The sequence below is a fragment of the Notamacropus eugenii genome, chromosome 2 (genome assembly GCF_028372415.1).
Source record: "Notamacropus eugenii isolate mMacEug1 chromosome 2, mMacEug1.pri_v2, whole genome shotgun sequence".
Taxonomy (NCBI): Eukaryota; Metazoa; Chordata; class Mammalia; order Diprotodontia; family Macropodidae; genus Notamacropus; species Notamacropus eugenii.
Window position 1 is genome coordinate 272,290,212 of NC_092873.1, and position 16,310 is coordinate 272,306,521.

At 36.7% G+C, this 16,310-nt stretch overlaps 1 protein-coding gene across 7 annotated transcripts in view; it reads left to right on the top strand.

Moving 5' to 3' along the window:
- The window catches only part of PTBP2 (polypyrimidine tract binding protein 2), a 133,476-nt gene that overhangs the window by 50,669 nt on the left and 66,497 nt on the right, over positions 1 to 16,310 (top strand). For 6 of the 7 annotated variants that reach the window (XM_072644081.1, XM_072644075.1, XM_072644076.1 and 3 more), the window contains exon 3: positions 5,087 to 5,162. The exons of the other annotated variant lie outside the window; for it this stretch is intronic. In XM_072644081.1, coding sequence (XP_072500182.1) covers positions 5,087 to 5,162 — 76 coding nt within the window. The remainder of the gene's footprint in view (positions 1 to 5,086; positions 5,163 to 16,310) is intronic. 7 annotated transcript variants of the gene reach the window in all.

Sequence of the window (16,310 nt, forward strand, 5' to 3'; positions counted from 1 at the left end):
TTGTGGCAGGTATCTGCTATAACAATAACAAACACCTTTGGCAAACACATGTCTCCCTTTCTATTTAAAAAAAAAAAAGTTAATTTTTTCAATTAATCATTTAGTTTCTCTTCTTTCCCCTGCCCAAAAAAGGAAACTCATTTAACAGGCATATGCAAGCAAAATATATTTTATCTATTGTCCTTTTCCAAAAATACGTATCTCATTTTTCATATTTAGTCCATATCCTTTTTTGGGAATTGGGTAGCATTGGAATCATGACTTATTATTGAGTTAATTCCCTTTGTCATACTTATAGAAGAGTACTATTCCATTATATTCATACACTGTATTTTGTTTAGCCATTTCTCACTTGATGGGCAACCCCTTGGTTATCAGTTTTTTAGCACTGCAAGAATAGCTAATATAAATATTTTTGGTGATCTCACTTGATATTCCGAAGATCATTGAACAAAATTTGGATTGTACATTGCTTAAGTTGCAGGTTTATTATGAGGAAGGTGCTTTGAAACCTTAATATTTTTTAAACTTTAACATTAATGAGTATGATGTGGTACTAGAGTTTGGACCTAAGTGCAGATCTTGGTGTTTCCACTTGCTGTGTAAATTTAGGTAGGTCATTTTTCCTTTCAGGTTTTGTAAAGTGAGATTGGTTGGATTTAGATAATCTAGATGATCTCTAAGGGCCTTTCTACCTACCAAGTTCTATGATGTCATTTAAAAAAATTATCTCTAATTTATCTAATAAATCTTTATAAATCTTAACACAGTAGATGTAAATAGATACTCTTTAATGTCTGCTTTTGCTTCTAAGTCAATTTTTTTACTCATGATACTCAAACAATAAATAAATCTTATGCTATATAATTTGAGTCACTTGCTTAAAGATGATATGGTTCACTATTTTTGGGGGAAGCCTGCATTTTTCCCTCTTAAAGCTTTATTAAGTATTGCATGGGCTGTTCTCATAAACATCATTAGAAGGTAACTTAAATGCTTATTGTATTGGTCATGACATGCACTTCCAAATATTTTCGGAACAAATTCGCAATGAAAAGCAGTACTGTGGAAAAGTAACCATTCTCTATTATACGATATCTGCTTGGGAGGTGGAGAAGAGGGTGGTAAGTGAGAAACCTAGAATGAAATCTAAGAGTCAATACATAAAATAAGTATGATGCTAATCATTTTATCAGACTTTTTTATTGAGGTCTATTTAATAGAGACTAAGTGTGTAAAAATTAGGTGTAGGTATTTATCATTGTACTTTAGAATATTTTGGAAAAGATATATTTTTTTCTTTAACTAAAAGTGATTGAGTGTACTTGGGGAAACTAAAAAAGGAAAAAAGAAACCAAGAAAAATGTTCTCATTCTCTTCCTCAAAACATTCTAAATGAATCAGGGCTAATAGGAGAGCCTGGAATCTTTTCACCCTCAATATACATAATACACAGTAATTTTTTTTCAGCCTTAATTTTAAGTTATCTTTTGTTTTCAAATTGCTTTTCTTTCTGGAACTGTTTCCTTCCCCTGGCCCTTACTCAGTGAACCATCTCTTGTAACAAAAAGGAAACAAAGAAATAAAGCAGTACATGAAAACTAACAAAAATATCAGCCAGATCTGATAGTGTATGTCATAATCCAAAACTCAAGATTACTGCAAAGAGGAGGAAGTCATAGGATAGTTCATTTCTCAACTTTTCTTAGAAAGCAGTTTGGTCATCATAATCACAGTGCTTTAAGGAGTTTTTTGCTTATTATGTTTACATGGTTACAATCATTGCCTATTCCTCTGTTGTCACTTTTTACTTTTCCCTTATTTCAAAACTCAGCTCAAATACTACCTTCTGTGCGCAGTCTTTTCTGATCTTTTCAACTTAGTGCCCTCTCTTAAATGATCTTTTATTTAACTTTATATATTTATATTTTTCTCTTTATTTACATCCTGTTTATACTTAGCCTGTGATTTCAAGGGTGGATGAATTATCAGTGGTTAGCTTCTTCTACCAGTCAGATCAACTCTTTAATTTTGAGTGATAGAAAATTGCTTGAGGTGTACTGAGCACTTTAGTGACTTGTCGGGGATTACTTCACCAACATTTGTCAGAGGCAAGTCTTTTTAACTTTGAAACTAGAGGCTCTCTTAAACCAGTGTGTATCATGGGTATGGGTGTGTGTGTGTGTATGTGTGTCTGTGTGTCTGTGTGTGTGTCTGTGTGTGTGTCTGTGTGTACACACACACATGCACATCCTGATACATTGCATCACTGTAGGCTTTTGTCCATCGTCAAAAATCAATAACCATTTGTTTTTCCTTTAACAAAAATTCCTCTATAGGAATAATTCCTCTATTTTACCACGTTTTGCGATGTCATAATGTATTTGGCGTAAGTAACTATTTTTCAGGCAGAGATAGTTATTAGAGGCTTGATATTATTGTATTGACTCAGTCTTCCTAGTCATCTGTGAGGGCTTCCTCTTTTGCTTGCCTTAAAGAAAATCTTCATGATATGAAAGCCTGAGACTTTTGTGTAAACTATTCCTCTTTGTCCTGTCTCCTTTCTTATTTTGCTGCTATCCATTCTTTCCAATATATTTCTCACCATCTTCCTTTATTCTTGTTGTTCAGTTGGAGAATCATGTCTGACTCTTTGTGACCCCATTTGGGGTTTTCTTGGCAAAGATACTGGAGTGGTTTGTCATTTGCTTCTCCAGCTCATTTTACAGATGAGGGAACTGAGACAGAGTTAAATGACTTGCCCAGGGTTCAGACAGCTAGTAAATGTCCAAGGCCAAATTTGAACTTCCTGACTCTAGGCCTAGCACTTTATCCACTGAGCCATCCAGCTACCTACTCTTTCTAGCTTTGTATTAAAGTTACAGAAAGTACATATTGATTCAGTTTGAAGGGTCATCATATTGAGTTCTTTGTAAAAGTTAGATTGCCCTCCACAACATAGCATATGAGCTGCCATCCTTTTCATGGTAGTTTTTTTTTTTTTTTTTGCAAGTAGTTAACCATAAGCGTTATAGTAAGAGATGACCAGTAATTTTTTTGTGTTTCTATTCCTTTAGGTTGGTGACCCCTTACTGTTATTGGACAAGAATCTCATTAAGTGTATGAACAGCTAGGTTAAAGTTTATGGATGATATAAAAACTGTATGATTTTTAGTACTATGTCCCCATTTCCCACTACTTTCATTGAAGAGGCAGAAATGGGGTCAAGATAGGACTAAGAAACATACACTGTTTTTTGCTTGTTTCATGCATTTCCACAACTGAATGGTTAGTTCATCATCAAGTTGCTAACCAGTTTGTTGGTATTAAGCCTTTCTGTGCATACAGTGGCTGGTCCTCTTTTGCTAGGACCATAGACTTGAGAGTAGCAGCTGGGTGTGAATAGGCTTTCTTTCACAATGTACCACAATGAATCATATCTCTGACACAGTTGACTTAATAATATAGTGTTCAAAATACCATTATGCTTACTGTTTGTTGATAATGAAAAAACATATGATTGGGTAGAATGAAATGTTCTTCCAACAAGAGTCTCCTGTCCGTATATAAAAATCATTCAAGTGTTCCTGAAAAATAAAAGAGAACCTTTTTTTGTGTGTGGTTATATTTATTATCTTAAGATTAAATCACCTTAAACTCCTTTATAAGTCTCATGATTAATTTAGCTTCAATTTATCTTATGTGTGGTCTCTCCTTTAATCTAGCAACAAATATATATGTATTTCATATGGATGTCAGTATTTCTATGATTCTGTTTGTTGGGTATTGCTCAAGGATTTCACATTGGGAATATGACCAGTTTAAAAACTATAATTTGTAGCACCTTTTGCCATCCGATTTTTCCATGGCCCTGCCGTGACACAAGCCATTTTGTGTTTTTCTTTGTAAAGGCCAAAGAATTTATTACCTGTTTAGCAATCAGCCTATCAACGAACCTCTTTCTCTTTTAGGTAACTGGTCTAATGTTTACCCTAGTAGAGGCAGTTTGTTGCCAAAACAACATTGAAAGCCAATTCAGCTTGCTCTAGAACCTCTCACAATACATTTCTCTGACGTAGTTAACATTGTCATGACATGAAGAGATCCTAGAATAGGACTTTGTGGAGAATCTGTACATAAATAACTTTGAATTGTTTTCTTCCCCATATAAGCATTGGTGTGAATGAAAAATAATTTATGCTCAATTTACCATACTGGCCAGTGGAATTAATGCAGATCTCTCATTGATGTCTAAAAACATTTGCTGAACATTTTTCAGTGTAACAGTAATAATTGACATTTATATAAGGGCTTTAAAGTTTGCTAAGCATTTTATGTAGATTATCTGATTTGAGTCTCACAATAACCCTGTGAGGTGGATGCCATAGGTATTTTTAACCCTGTTTTACAGATGAAGACACTGTTTTAGAAAAAAGTTTGTGATGTATATAGAATCAGTAACTGTTTGAGGTGGGATTCGAACTTAGATTTTCTCTATTCCAAATCCAGCTTGGTTTCTACCAATGTTTATCTCTAACTATGTTTGTTGCTACTGTGTTTTCGTGCATTAAATTTTATTAGCTGACTTTTAAAAAGTTAAAATGCATTCTCCAGTATGAATTTCCTACGGTAGTTACTCATTTCAGTTGTCGGAAAAGCCGTGGGTGAAATATTGGGGTTTTTGTGGAGAGGATTTTGCAGGGTTCAAGTATACCATGAGTCAGTGAAAAATCTTGTTCTCAGTTCTTTCGGTTTGCAAGTACTACAGAAGCTTCCTAAAGTCTTTGAATCACGAGTTACACACCCTTTTAGTTTCTCAAGCTGACCTTATGTATAAATGTTTACATGGGTTGGTATGAGAAAGAAAAGGGAGATAAGACAGGAAAGGATTTCTGATAACCTTGTGGAGGGATATGAAGAAGTGAAGTTTGGGATTGAGAATTTTTTTTTTTTATATACATCAATTTTATACTGAGATTAAAGATTGAAGTAAGTCCCAATGAAAAACTTGTCTGTAAAGTCTTAATTAACATCTTACATGTAAAGATTACTTATACCAAAATCTCTCTCTTTTTCCCCCTTGTAGAGAGGATCTGACGAACTTCTTTCAGGCAGTGTACTCAGTAGCCCAAACTCTAATATGAGCAGCATGGTAGTTACTGGTAAGTGGTAAAAATATTATTCACTTTTAAGTTTGTTTGCTATTTAGTGGGCACTGAAATTCAAACTAAACAAGAAATTTATCAGTGCAATTTGTTTTAAAACTTAAAACATTTTAACTAAATTGTATTTGAATGTGTGTCATGAAAAGAAACTATATAGTAGTCATGTAACATTAGGATTGAGAAGTAATTCTTAAAAAATATATTGTTACCATAGCCCTAAGTCTTTAAGACTGAGCTGAGATTTCATCTTTTAACTTGCTACAGTTTCTCTCCCATGTTCTCTCTTTTTACTTCCAAAGCCATGTTTCACTTAAACTTCTGTAATAGCTTCTTAATTAGTTTGACTGCTTTAAAGTTCTTCTTTCTCCATTCAATCCTCCACACATAGCAAAATTATCTTTCTAAAGCACAGTTATCACTATGTCACTCTCCTGCTTAAATACCTTTAGTGATGGTCATTGCCAATAGGATAAAATAAACTTCTTAGTATGACATTTTAGGTACTCCACACTCCTTTCCCCCCACCCCTTTCAAACACCCCCCTCTTCCCCCCCAGTCTTTGTTGATATTACTCCTCTTCAGAAACTCTGCATTTGATCTGAACTAGACTATTAGTTGATTCCATAACTTAGAACCATCTCCCATCATGATACTTTCTTCCTTGAAATGTTCCCTTAATTTTCATGTCAGAGTCTTAGAAAACTTATTTTCTTTAAAATCTTTCCTCAGGGTTTACCTCTTTCCTCAGGGTTTACCTCCTCTGTGAAATTTTCCTTCATCTCTCCTGTTAGTGTTTTCTAAAACCCTTCTCACTTTTCCTTGTTCTTTACTAATTTGTGTGTGTTGTATGTATTCCCAAAATAATATAAGCTTTTTAATGGTTCGTTGAATTATTTCTTTGTCTTTTTTTATTTTCACTGCATAGCATAATACCTTGTCCCTAATATATATTGAATTAAGTTGAAACTCCAGTCCATACTCATTTCTCCATTTTCTAATGAAGAACATTTATCTCTACCACACAAATAAGCCCTTGAGTATATACTGACTTGTATTCTTAATTGCTTCTTTTGATGTAATCAGATTATTAACTCCCTGGGTACAGTGACTTTGTGTATGCCCCTAGCTAGTGTTGTGTTTATTGGTGTGAGGGGCACAAGAGACCCTTTGGTTTCACCACTCTGGTGTAAGAACTCTCAGTTTGTCTCTTCCTTCTACTGATGCAGATTAGCAATGCATCAGTAGTCTATAGCCCTTTTTTTCTCTGTAAAGAATCATTTTATGGTTGGAGAGATTAAATGATTTTTTCAGGGTTACTCAGCTACTGTGTGTTAAAAGCAGGGCATGAGCTTAAGTCCTCCTGTTTCTGAGGTCACTGTATTCATTAATGCTTCTGACTAGGTTCATAGAAAGCTTTTAATAAATGCCTTTTGAAAACTTCATGAATTTTGTGGGGGGGGGGTTTCTTATTAGTTTTTTGGGGTATTTTTGCCTCGAGACAGTTGGGGTTAAGTGACTTGCTAAGGGTCACACAGCAATTAAGTGCCAAATGTTTGAGGCCAAATTCGAACTCAGGTCCTCCTGACTCTAGGGCATTATCAGTTCTTTAGTTATCTATTCCCTTCTCAGAATTGATCTTGTATTTGCTCAGCTGCCTTTTTTTTTTTTTTTAAAGAGAAAGGGGGAATTATAAATGGCAGAAATGGTGATATGCTACAGTCCCACAAGCATTTATCATAAGTATGTGCAAAGAATAAAGCAGTAATACAAAAAATGAGAATGTCTTTGTTAGGAAATCTATATTCTACTAGGAAGGTTCAAGATGTGCCTAAGCTATTAGCAACTAGAGATGTTCAGAATCACCTGTTATAAGAAGTAGAACCTGGAGCCAAGGCATTTGGAATTTCAAGAAACAGGGAAGGAGGAAAAAGATTCCAGGCATGAGGGAAAGGTATGGAAGTGGAAAATGGGATACCATGTATGGAGAGCCTCAAGTAGTCCAGTTTGGTTGTATGGATAGATATATTAGAAATTAATATTAAACAAGCCTGGAAAGTTAGGCCAAAATGTAAAAGCCTTTAAAGACTGAATACAGAGGAGTTTACATTTTATCTCTGAAGCATTAGGTATTCTTAAGTTCCTTAAAAAAAAGTTAGACCTGTGGTTCTAACCTGTGGTTAGACCTGTGCTTTAGAAAAATAAATTTCATAGCTATATGTAGCAAGGAATGTGGAACTTAATCTGATAGGTGTCATCATTAAGAAAACAAGCATAGAGTACTCTGAACAGAACCTTGAAACAAACCCACAAATAGGGGCAAAGCATAGATATTGATCTAGTAGGTGATACTGAGACTGACAGGTCAGACAAAGGAGGAAAACAGAATCATGTCATAAATATTCATGGAGAAGGTGGGAGTGGTTAGCAGTTCTGGAAGCTGTAGTGAAGTTGAGAAGGATCAGGTGTGAAAAAAAATGGTTGCAATTTAGTCAGTTAACGTTTATTAGACACATACTATATGCCAGGTACTATGCCAAGCACTGAGGATACAAATAAGAAAAAAGGACGGTCTCTGCCCTCATTAGTATATGCAAAGCACAGAGATACAAAGGTAAAAAATGCACTCAAGGAACTTGTCTAATGAAGGAAGACAGTACAGAAAAGGTACCCAGTGCCAATCAGAGGATTCTGTATTTGATTGTGGAGGTAATAAAGCACCCCTAGAGTTTATTGAGTGGGGGTCAGGGATGGTTGACACAATCAGATCTGCACTTTAGTCTTCCTCATCCTGAGAAAACCCTCATTAGTCTCTGTTGTCATCTTAAGCTGTATCAGATAGTTCTCCCTTTAATAGTCAAAACTTCTAGAAAAATCTTATCTATACTTGCTGCCTTCACCTTCTTTCCTCTCACTTCTCAACTCTTTGCAGTCTGGTTTCAGGCCTCATCGCTCTGCTGAAATGGCTGTTTCCAAAGTTACCAGTGATTTCCTCGTTGACAGCTCTAATGGTGTATGCTCAGTCCTCATTGTTTGACAATATTGACTACTCTCTTGTGGATACTCTCTCTGTTGTCTCTTAATTCTTCTTGTACCTTTTTTGCTATTATGCTCAAGCACTTTTGCTGGTTCATACTCTACAGCATTCTCCTTAACCCATACCTCAAGGCTCTGTCCTGGGTCCTGTTCCATTTTCTCCTCTCATTCTCTCAGGCCATGACCTCATTAACTCCCATGGGTTTAATTATTATCTCTATGCAGATGATTCAGTTTTGCATATCCAGCCCAAGTTTCTGCTTTAATTTAACACAGTAGTCATCCAAGGGAACAGTCCTTGTGGAAAAGGCATTTGCTACCACTAATACCATCTGCTGACCACTTCCCATTTAAAGGGCAGAGGCACATCCTCCTGTACCTGTTATTAGAATGTAAATTCCTTGAGAAAAGGAACTGTCCTGCTTATATCCCTGATGCTTAGCACTTTGTACATAGTAATCTCTTAATACTTCTTACATTCATTTCTTTTTACCTCTGAGCTCTAGTTATGCTTTACTCTTCCTTAGTACACAAGATTTAGTGATTTATCAAATCTTGCCATTTCTCTATAACATTTCTCACATCCTTCCTTTCTTTGTACTCAAATAGGCACTACCTCTATTTAGCCTCTCATTTCCTCTCACCTGAAATAGTCTCCCTTGAGATTCTTCTTGCTCCAGTCCATTGTCCCAACAGCTGCCAAAATTATTTTCCTTAATTTTCCTTTCCGGTTCCCTATTCATTAAATTCAAAAAGCTCCCTTTTTCCTCTCGACTTAAATATTAGCACTTATACTTTGATTTTATAACCTTTCACAAGTTCCCACCTTATCTTTCCAACCTTATTATATTCTTTTGCTGTGCTCTATAGTATAGTCAAAAGGATTTTCTTGCTGTTTCTTGCTCATGATAAGTCCATCTCTAGTATCCATGTGTTTTTTACTGGCTCTCCTCTAAATACCTTGTGCACCCCTTTCTTAAATTGCTTCCTAGAATCCCTTGTTTCCTTTGAAATTTTCTTCAGATTATCAACATATCTTCTGTGATAGAGTGTGAGCTCTTTGAGGGCAAGAACTTTTTCATTTTTGTCTTTTATCTCCAATACCTAGCACAAAGCCAGACATAGTACGTACTTGATAAATATTTGTTTAATAATCTAGAGGAAAGTTGATGAGGGCATCTGCTAAGGCTATTTGTAGTTTGTCGTGGTGAGTATATGAGATAGGTAGGTAGTAGAATCAGTAAATTGTGACATGATTGGATATGGGGAGGTAAATGAGAGTGAAGATTGAAGGATGAAAGGATATATGAATGAAAAGCATTTATTAAATGCTTGCAGTATGCCAGATGCAGGGTTAAGGGCCAGGGACAATACAAATGCAAAAATGAGATAGTTTCTGCCTTCAAGATCTTAGATCATCGCAATGAGAAAAGTTAATGAAATGTGGAAATGTTATAGACCTTGCTCTCAAAACAGTTTATGATTAAGGTGGGGGGGGGGAGGAAGTAGTGAATAAGACTAAATAAATCTAGCTAAATAAATGTATCAGATAAAATATAATCAAGCATTCAGAATATATGTATTAAATGCCTTCTCTGTGCTAACCATTTTAATTTGCATTGGGACCATAGAGAAAAGAAAGAAATGTTCCCTTCATTGAATTTACATTCTATCAGAGAAGATATGGACGTATATAGAAATATACAAAATATATATAAGGTATTCTGGGGGAGGAATCAAGAAAGACTTTGTGTACAAGAGGAGTTTTGAGCTGAGTTTTGTAAGAAGCATGAGATTCTAATAGGCAGAGCAAAGAGGGAAGAGTATATTCCAGACAAAAGCATGTCAAGGGAAAAAGCGCAGAAGGGAGAGATTTGTTGTGTAAGAGGCACTGAAAAAGGACTAATTTGGCAGAATGTAGGGAGCGGGAAGGGGAATGATATGTATAATAAAATTGCAAAGATAAATTGGGACAGATTGTAAAGAGGTTTAAAAGCCAAATGAAGAATTCATATGTTATCCTAGATGCAATAGTGAATAATTTGAATTTACAAAGTAGGAGAGTGACTTGGTTAGATTTGCGGTGAAGGGCCCAAGATCTGAACAAAAAAATCTTGTTTTAAGAAATTTGAAGTGAGAGAATAATTTTTAGCTGGGGGAATTGAGGTGTCTTCATACAATACTTTTTGATTATCCTCACCTTCAAAGAAAAAAGAAAGCATCTATATTCTCAGTCACAACAAAAGGACAATATTGTGTGGAGAGAGGAATACTAGATGGAGTCAAGAAATATTTTCCATCTTTGCTACTGACTGCCTGTGTGATGTGACAAATCACTTAATCTCTCTGGATGGCAGTTGGGAAACGGGATTAACACAGTTTAAAGTACCTATCTCATAGGGTTGTAGAAAGGGAAACACTTTTGCTATTGAAATAAAATTTCTACATACGATTTCTCTATATTAATTTATATAGTACAATATAAATAGTGGTAATTACTTCTGGTTCTAAATTCTCTGACCTAAGACAGACAAATTCAAGTTGTAATTCCACTGGAGAATAGAATTTTAAATGCCATTTCTATTCTTGTCTGGAATAATCTTCTTTTGGAAAAAAATGAAAAGATCTGGATTACATGAAAAGTGCAATTTATTAGATTTGGAAACTTGTTGAATGTCTGGATGCAAAGTTTCATTAGTTATTTGGTGTCAGCTGGGAAGGAGAACTCTATAGTACTATATCAGGGATCTGTACTGGGCCTGTACCATTTTAATATTTTTATCAGTGTCTTGAATAAATGCTTATCAAGTTGCAAAACTAGAAGGTATTGCTCACATGTTGGATGACAGTTTTAGATGTAAAAAAGATGACAAGCTAAAATATTAGGCTGATTCTGTTATGATGAAATGTAGTATGTATTAATGTAGAAGTCTTTAATTTGGATTTTAATAAATGCATTTCACAATACAAGACTTGGGGAAGGGTTGGCCCTCCAGAAGTTCATTTTAGTGGACTTACAAGCTCATTATGAGCCTTAACTAAAATTTTAGTGGACTACAAACCAGTAAGGTAGGCAAAAAAGTTATTGTTAGATTACATTAAGAAAGGCTTTAAATATAGAATGAAGGAGGTGATAGTTTTCCTGACCTGCCACATGCAGATGACTTCTGGAGTATTGAGTTCAGTTCTGGGCATCACATTTTAGGAAGGAAATTGACAAACTAAATTTCATACAAAGGAAGGCAGTCAAGATGGTGAAGGGATTTGAGACTATGCCATATGAGACTAATTTCAAGGAACTTGAGGGTGTTTAGCCTGAAGGAGATAAGACTTAGATGGAACATGACAGCTGTCTTCAGCTATTTGAAAGGTTGTCATGTAAAAGAAGATTAGAATTGTGTTGTGTTTGGCTTTAGAGGACAGAAAGTAGGAAAACTAAATGGAGGCTGCAAATTTCATGCAGCCTAGTTTTGCCTTAGAAGTGATCCATCACCCACTACCACTTAACTCTTCTTCCTCTTGCCCTTTCAGGATGATCTCTCTATCAACTTCTGTGGTACAAGAACCTGTTTCACTCTTAAGAGAGTTCATCTCTTTCTCTTTGGGTGGAGCCTTTTATGTTTTCCTGCTCTTTTTTTTTCTTTTTGATACTCATTAAATGTTACATGACTTAGAGGAAGGATTTGTATTTTATCTCTGAAGAATTATGGGAGGACATGCACAAAAATCACATGAGAGCAATCACAGATAAATTGTGATCTATACAGTTAAACAAAGCATATTAATATGGATGAGATCACATGTCCACTGAAATATAATTTGGCAACAGTGTACAGTATAGATCTGATGGAAGAAGGTCCTGGAACATGGGGCAGATGTGGGAGAAATGTCCATCAGTAAGTGGAATAAAGATGAGTGTGAGCACAAGTTAACTAGCAACAGTGACAGTCCTTTGAGACTGGCAGGAATAAGGAATAATATCTTAGAGGAGTATTTCCTTTAATTTTTTAAAATTATAAGTGGATAGCCATGCATTATGAACAAGACTATGAAACCTGAGTATATATAAACTGAATTGCATTACAATAAAAATTTTCTGGAAAGCAACCCTGACATTAAACAATAGACATAATTGTTGTTTGTTATGCTGCATGGTAACTGGGTATAAGTGATCAATTAGAATTTTTTGAGCAGGCAAATATTTGACATGAACTAGGAGAGGAAGGGAAGAAGAATGTACTGGACAGGGCAAAAAACTCCTCCAACCTTCCTTTGAAGACTTGACAAACCCACGTTTCTTTACATGTTTAGGGGGTTCCCATTATCCCAGTCTTTAGATTATAAAAACAAGCCCATCATATGAAAAGAGAGGATCTTTTTCAGCTATAGTGTCAAACTTAAGTTGGAAATGAGGGCCACTAATCCATACAGAAAGATCCCTGTAGGCTGTAAGTTGATTTAGTTTTAAACGTAATATTACATGTTATTTTTATTTCTTTAAAAATATTTCCCAGTTATATTTCAGTCTGGTTGGGGTTCCACCAAGGAGGACCTGTGGGCCATGTATTTGATGCTTTTTTTCTATATTATGATTAGCTTGTTGGAGTGACAAAGTGACCCAGTCCTTTGTGATGTAAGGGAAGTCATTTAAAACTGCACCTAATACACCTTATTACAAAAAAAAATTAAATGAATAGAAAGCATTTATAAAGGGTTTACTGTATATGCTGATCTGTGCTATGCACTGGAGATAAAAATAGAAAAAACAAGGAAGTTCCTGCCCTTGAGGAGCTCGTACTGTAATGGGGAAAGACTTGTGTTTGTCCTTCATTCTCAGAGAGGACCATGACATCACGATGATGATGTGATTTGCTGTTGACTTTGATTTGAGTGAGGGAGGGCTGTGCGGGATCACCAACCTCACTTTCTTCTCCTGAGCCACCTGGGTCCAGTGGTGTGATATTCATCAGGACAATTGGAGATGGCCCAGGATGCAGTGTGAGACCCTGGCCGTTTCAGGCCTAGGTCTTATCACAGTATTACTTTGAGTGAGATATACCCATTCAATGAGTAGGCTTCTTTAAGTTACTCAGAGGATGCCTCCCCCCCCCCCCTGAAAAAAAATCAAACTGGATGGGGAAGACCCTCAGGATCCCTGGGTAAAAGAGAAATTACTATTTAGTTATTACATCCACTTTGTGTTAGATGGGTAGGGACTTGTTGTCCAGTCTACGTGCTCCAGAGTGAATTGGGTTTAAGGCTTGATCTTTTAGCAAGAAATGTAGCCAGTAAACCCAGTGGAAAAAAGACAGCTTGAAAAAAAAAAGCCATGGAGTTTACCTTCGAAAGGGGAAAGACAGCATACAATTGAATGGTAGCTATCTAAGGTTCTTTGAGCAGCATAGTCGCAGGGCTAAGTTAAATCATAGAGCAGTTGATTTGACTCACCTTTTCTAGTAATGGTAATGTTGATTTAATTGTGTATCAGTAGGAAATTGATGGTGGGAAGAGTAGAGGAAGTATGGCAGTGGTATGGCTTGAAAATGGCTAGGGAACAGCAGTGTGGGGATCTGGATTGGGCTATAAAGAGTGAAGGATCACTGACCACAAGCCAAGTAACATGAGGCAAATGGAGAAGTGCCGTGTTGGAAGTAGTCTGGAGTGTTAGAAGCATGGGAGGGAAGATACAGCATGGGAGGAAGAACAGCAGTGTGGAATTGTAGGTCAAGATAGAAGCAGTAGAGGCTCAACAATCAGAAGCCTGGGTTTTTCAGGGTATTTGGTGGAATGATACTATTAATATTGTTTTAGTGAGAGCAATGAACCTGAATATGCATATTGTTCTTTACAAATCTTGGTTCAGCATTTTATGATAAAGCAATTTGAGCATCTGATTCTAAGGTCAGCTTACTTTGATATTTGTTTTTATGTTTGTTGTAACTACGAAAGATGAGTAGATCCAAATGGAAGCAGTACGTTATTTTCTATGCTTACTATAGTCATGGTACTTTTTTTCCCCAGTTTTGTCCTTCAGTTATGAAAAAGAGTTTTGCTGCAACTGGGCTTGCAAATTACCATCCTACTTCTTAATGTTGAATAGTTGTTCTTGCGGTGGCAAAGATGGTAATATCCCTTCTTTAGTGTCATTTTCACTGATGAAATCTTATTCTGATGTCAGTTTATTTGACATCACTAAGGACTGTTAAGGCAGAAACTTTGTTTTTTAAGTCTTCAATAACTATGACTGAATGAACATTTGCCAGGAAGCATCTCCCCTAGGGTTGCTTCCCAGAATGATGGCTGTGGGCCCTGTGAGGGAATCATATCTATATTCCAAAGACCTTGAGCTATTTTGAGGGGGAGAGGGTGATAAAAGTGGTGGTGGAGGTGTCTGGTCCTTTCTTGGAGATACTTCTTCCCCAAGTAATGTCTGAGGGTTTGGCTACAAACAGGGTGGGTGGTCTGGTTGCTCATGGTGCTGCCACTCCTAGGACACTTATACTTCTACCTATTGATGGCAGTTGGTAAGCAGTATTTGCTTGTAGTTATGGGAAAGGTGGATTCCATTTCTACAATGATTTCTTTTGTCAATAATGGATATGGCTATTGGACTGGAAACTTGGGGGTTTAGGGTCCTGGGGTGTCTCCTTAAAGGGACAAAGAGGCCTTTTTTACTCCCTCCAGCTACTAATGCCTACTAATGCCTTCCCTCAGTCACCTTGTTCACTTGATGGCTAGCAAAGTAGGATCTTTTGCTGTTTTTGTTTTAGTATAACCTAGTGCCTCTGAATGATGTGATTAAAGGAGTTCTTCCCCACCCATTAATGGGCCTGGGAAGATTTGTAGGAAGGCTCACACCTTGTATCTATTTTGTCTGTACCACTAAATGTATGTATTGTAACCCTGGCTGCTTCATAAACTCCTGGAGGGTAAGTATTGTTTAGTTTTTGTCCAGGATAGTGGGTTTCTATAGAAGTGTAGTGAGATGATTCTGGAAAACTGTAGAGGCTTAGCATCTCAGTGATATGACCCTAGCCCATCTTATTAGAGTAAAGATTATTACAAATCTAGTTATATTGAAGGAGAAGAAGAGAGGGTAAGTTTGTCTGGGACTGGATCATGGAAGACTTTGAAGGCCAGGATAAGAAGCTTGGACTTATTTTGTTAGGAAGTGATTAAATACTAAAGTACCTAGCTCTGTACCTGGCATCGAATAGTCTTATGTGATTGTAAGGAGAAGAGACAGGCAAGATGTGAGAGTGACGTAGGCAATGTGTGGTTCAGACTGCTGGACTGATCATAGACTTATCCTTTCCAAGCTAAGTATTTGCCTTCATCAAAAGTGCCATTCCCCCCCCCCCCCCCCAAGGCAAAATGACCACCTGAAGAATCAGTGCTAACAAATTAGAGCTCTTCTCTGAGTGTGAACAGTTTGTTGCTAACTTGGAGGAAAAGTTGAGCCAACACACATTTGGCAATGGTGGAGCAGAAAAGGAGTTAGCAGCTTTCAGAGATTGGGTGTACAGCACTGCATTGCTCATCGGGGTCAGAACACTTGGGAACACCAAGATTGGTTTGATGAAAACAATGGGGAAATTCAGAAGCTGCTAAACAAAAAACAAGAACTCCACAGTGTATACCAGCAGGATAGTTCATCCACCTGCAAGAAGGCAGCATTTAATTCCATCAAACAAAGTACAAGCAAAACTTAGAGAGATGCAGGATTTCTGGCTCAGTAAGAAGGCAGATGAAATTCAGTTTTATACTGATAGTATCAATCCAAAGCGCTTTTCTGATTCACTGAAAGCTATTTATGGACCAAAAACCTATGGTGCGTCACAACTACTCAGTGCTGATGGAGCCACATTGATTAGTGATAAGGACATGATCCTAGGGAGATGGGCTGAACACTTCCATAGTGTTCTCAACAGACCATCATCAGTCAATGCTGAGACCACTGACCGTTTACCTCATGTTGAAGTCAAACCCTCCTTAGCTGAACTTCCAACTGCAGAAGAGGTTTTGAGGGCCATTAGGCTTCTTTTATGTGGCAAAGCACCTGGTGCTGATTCTATTCCACCTGAGATTTACAAGGTAGGGGGACCATTGCTC